Raw genomic sequence first — 2833 nt, 5'->3', positions numbered from 1 at the left:
TTAAAAAAGCGACCCCTTTACTCCACCCAGAGGTGGAGACAGTCCCTTTGGCGTGAGGCGGTGGGTGGGGGGAGTCGAGTCACCTGGGAGAGGGGGTGGTTATGTCATTCCGGATCACGGCTCTACAAGCGGTCTCCTTTAGTTCACCATCTTTTTGGCACACAGCGCCAGCGGCTGAATGGAACAGAGACCGCCTGGTAACTCAGCGGAAAAATAAATCTTTCTCCCTTTTCTGCCTTTCAAAGGCAGAGCTTGAGTCACCAGCTGGGAAAGACTGTCCACAGTTTTGGGAGAAAAAGTGGTTTCTCGCATTACTCTCCTCCTCGAAGGGCGTGACCAGCTTTGCCACCGAGGCAACGGTGATGACTCAGACCATTGCCTGGGCAACAAGCCCTGGTATCTTTAGGCTTTGGACTCCCAAAATGGTGGCTGCCCGCCCACTGAGAGTCAGCGCTGGAGATAACTGCACCGGGCAGGTATCGGGAGCTGGGGTTTGTTGCTGCTGTCTCCTGCAGCTGTCTCTCAGAGCCGCCCGCTGAGCCCACTGCTTCCCTAACACACTAAGTCTCGACAGATCAGCAGGAGGATTCTGTGCTCTGTCCCTTCCAATGCTGGCCGAATTTTCAGCGAATTCCGCGGGCTGAGCCTCCTTTGTGGTGTTCACCTCCCCCAATCTGGTCCTGGCAGTCTCGTGTAGCGAGAAGCCTGTTTCCAAACTCTCCCCTATGGGCTAGGGAAGCGTCCAATCGGGAAGCGCCTGCTCGGGACAGTCCCTCCCGCCACTCAATGCAGATCTAGCACAGCGCCCAGGAGAGTTCAAAATGTTTCGCACTCCTGTCTCCGTTCCCCACCACCTACCGGCCCGTGCTGCCACTTCGCACTGACTTCAGGCGCTTCCCTGCCTGCGTGGGTGTGGAAGTTGGTGGAGGAAGATTCGCCTTCCTGTGGGTCAGATCACACTGCCCGGACAAGCCCCCCGACGGGTGTGGCCGTCCCATGCTGCACTTCCCACTATTTGTCCTGCACTCTCCGTAATTTGCGGCCGATTCTCCAGTTCGCCTTTTTTTTCCTCAGTGCAGATTCACAAAGTTGATCTTGTTGGAGAGTGCTTCACTCGCATGTGGTTGTCCGGGTTCTTCACCTCCCACTCTGGGAGCAGGGAGCAAGGAGGTCACCCCTAACCTCCTATTTTTTATCCCCCCATTATTTTCTTTTTTATTTCTTTAGTGACTGGATAAATAATTTTAGTGATTTGCCAGATCCCAGCCCCCAAAATGTTAAACCTCTGATGTTGCACAGCTTTGGGTATGTTCACAATCACCCGGAGATGACAGACGTACTGGTAGGCTGTCTTTCACTTTTTCCTTGACCATATCTACCTGTTAAACTCCACTATTTGCAACTGACTACTTCATTTCTTTCAAAAATGCCCTGAGTCATACATTCCTTTATAAACAAACTAATATAATGGTGACTCCTACAATTAAATAGTTTCTGAGGCCAATGTTTGAAGTTTTTTCTGTTACCATGAGAGTTTCTTCTAGACGACTTACTTCCCTGTTCTCTTCTAAAAACCAGCCAGCCTGTGGTCTAAGCTATATCATTATTAGATCCATAAATTCCTGTTAGTTCTTTTTCACCACAGTCTCCACCATCCTTAAGAGCACCTTCATGTCTAAACTTCTCCATGATCTATTGAAAATGAACTCAGTTCCTTTAGAAAGAGATTAGGAGCTATATGTTATACAGCCTACTTCTTCACACAAGCAAAATCTCTGACCCAGATCTCTGAAGCTGGAGGGGCAGTAATGGCAAATTTCTGAGTGATATCCCCATTCTAAGGAGTGGAAGGAGGTAGCCTGATGTCCTTTTGTGTTGCCTCTCCTGGCATGCCTCACAAGCCAGGCAAAGGGATATGAGGCCCCAAGATTCTCATGTGTCACACCCAAGATAGAACTGTCATTCCATGAGTGAGGGTTGAGTAGAAGCTCCTGCCTCTCTAAGGTACTCACTCAGGACTGACTTAGTACCAGAAAAACAGGCAGTTACAGGCAGGATGATAAATAGAATTCCTGCTCCTCTTAAGAAGAAAGCCCTTCAGCTGGGTGCTGGAGGAAGAAGAAACCCTGAGTTCTTTACTATCAAATTCTGGGGAAGTCAGTCTTGCTCACTGGGAAGAGGGCAGAAGGAAGTAATCTTGTTCAAATACCACAGTCTCTCTTTCTTTATCGCATTTCTGGAAAATTTCTTAAACGAATGTTTCTCCATTTGCTGTTTGCCCTTAGGATCATTTCTAGAGACTTCAAGTGATTGTTTCATAAATAATTGTCACACGGGAGCTGGTCAGCTGAGCTCCTCATGCTGTCATCCAGAAATTGATATCTATTCTCTTATATATGTTATTTTCTTTTTACCTCTGGCTACTTAAAAAGTGTTTTCTCCTTATCACTGGTTTTCAGTATTTGGCTTATGATGTAACTTGCTTTTATTTTTATTTAACTTAGTTCTCTTTTTTACTCTTGTTTATCTTTTTGTTGGTCTTATTTTATTCATTAAGCTTTCCTTGAGCCTTTTAGATCTGTGAATCTATAGTTTTCATAAAATTCAGGTCTGTAAATTTATAATATGAAATTTATCGTTTTTTAAATATCTTTTATATTCCTTTCTTTTTCCCATTCTTGTGTAATTCCAATTACATTTGGGTTACCCTGATAGATATTGACAAGTCACTAAGGACATTTTTCAATGTTTCTCTCAGCCTTTATATCTATGTAATTTATTTTTGATAGTTTCTATTGCTGTGTCTTCAAGTTCATGTGCTTTTCTTCTGAAG

General features: G+C 45.3%; 1 protein-coding gene across 1 annotated transcript in view; it reads left to right on the top strand.

Moving 5' to 3' along the window:
• The window catches only part of LOC105821316 (disintegrin and metalloproteinase domain-containing protein 32-like), a gene marked incomplete at its 5' end in the record, with an annotated part of 177515 nt that overhangs the window by 121270 nt on the left and 53412 nt on the right, over window positions 1–2833 (top strand). The window contains one exon of the mRNA XM_012658013.1: window positions 246–476. Coding sequence (XP_012513467.1) covers window positions 246–476 — 231 coding nt within the window. The remainder of the gene's footprint in view (window positions 1–245; window positions 477–2833) is intronic.

The sequence above is a fragment of the Propithecus coquereli genome, unplaced genomic scaffold (genome assembly GCF_000956105.1).
Source record: "Propithecus coquereli isolate 6110/MARCELLA unplaced genomic scaffold, Pcoq_1.0 Scaffold568, whole genome shotgun sequence".
Classification (NCBI taxonomy): Eukaryota; Metazoa; Chordata; class Mammalia; order Primates; family Indriidae; genus Propithecus; species Propithecus coquereli.
The sequence above is the reverse complement of the archived record's forward strand: the minus strand, read 5'-3'. Positions and strand labels throughout refer to the sequence as shown.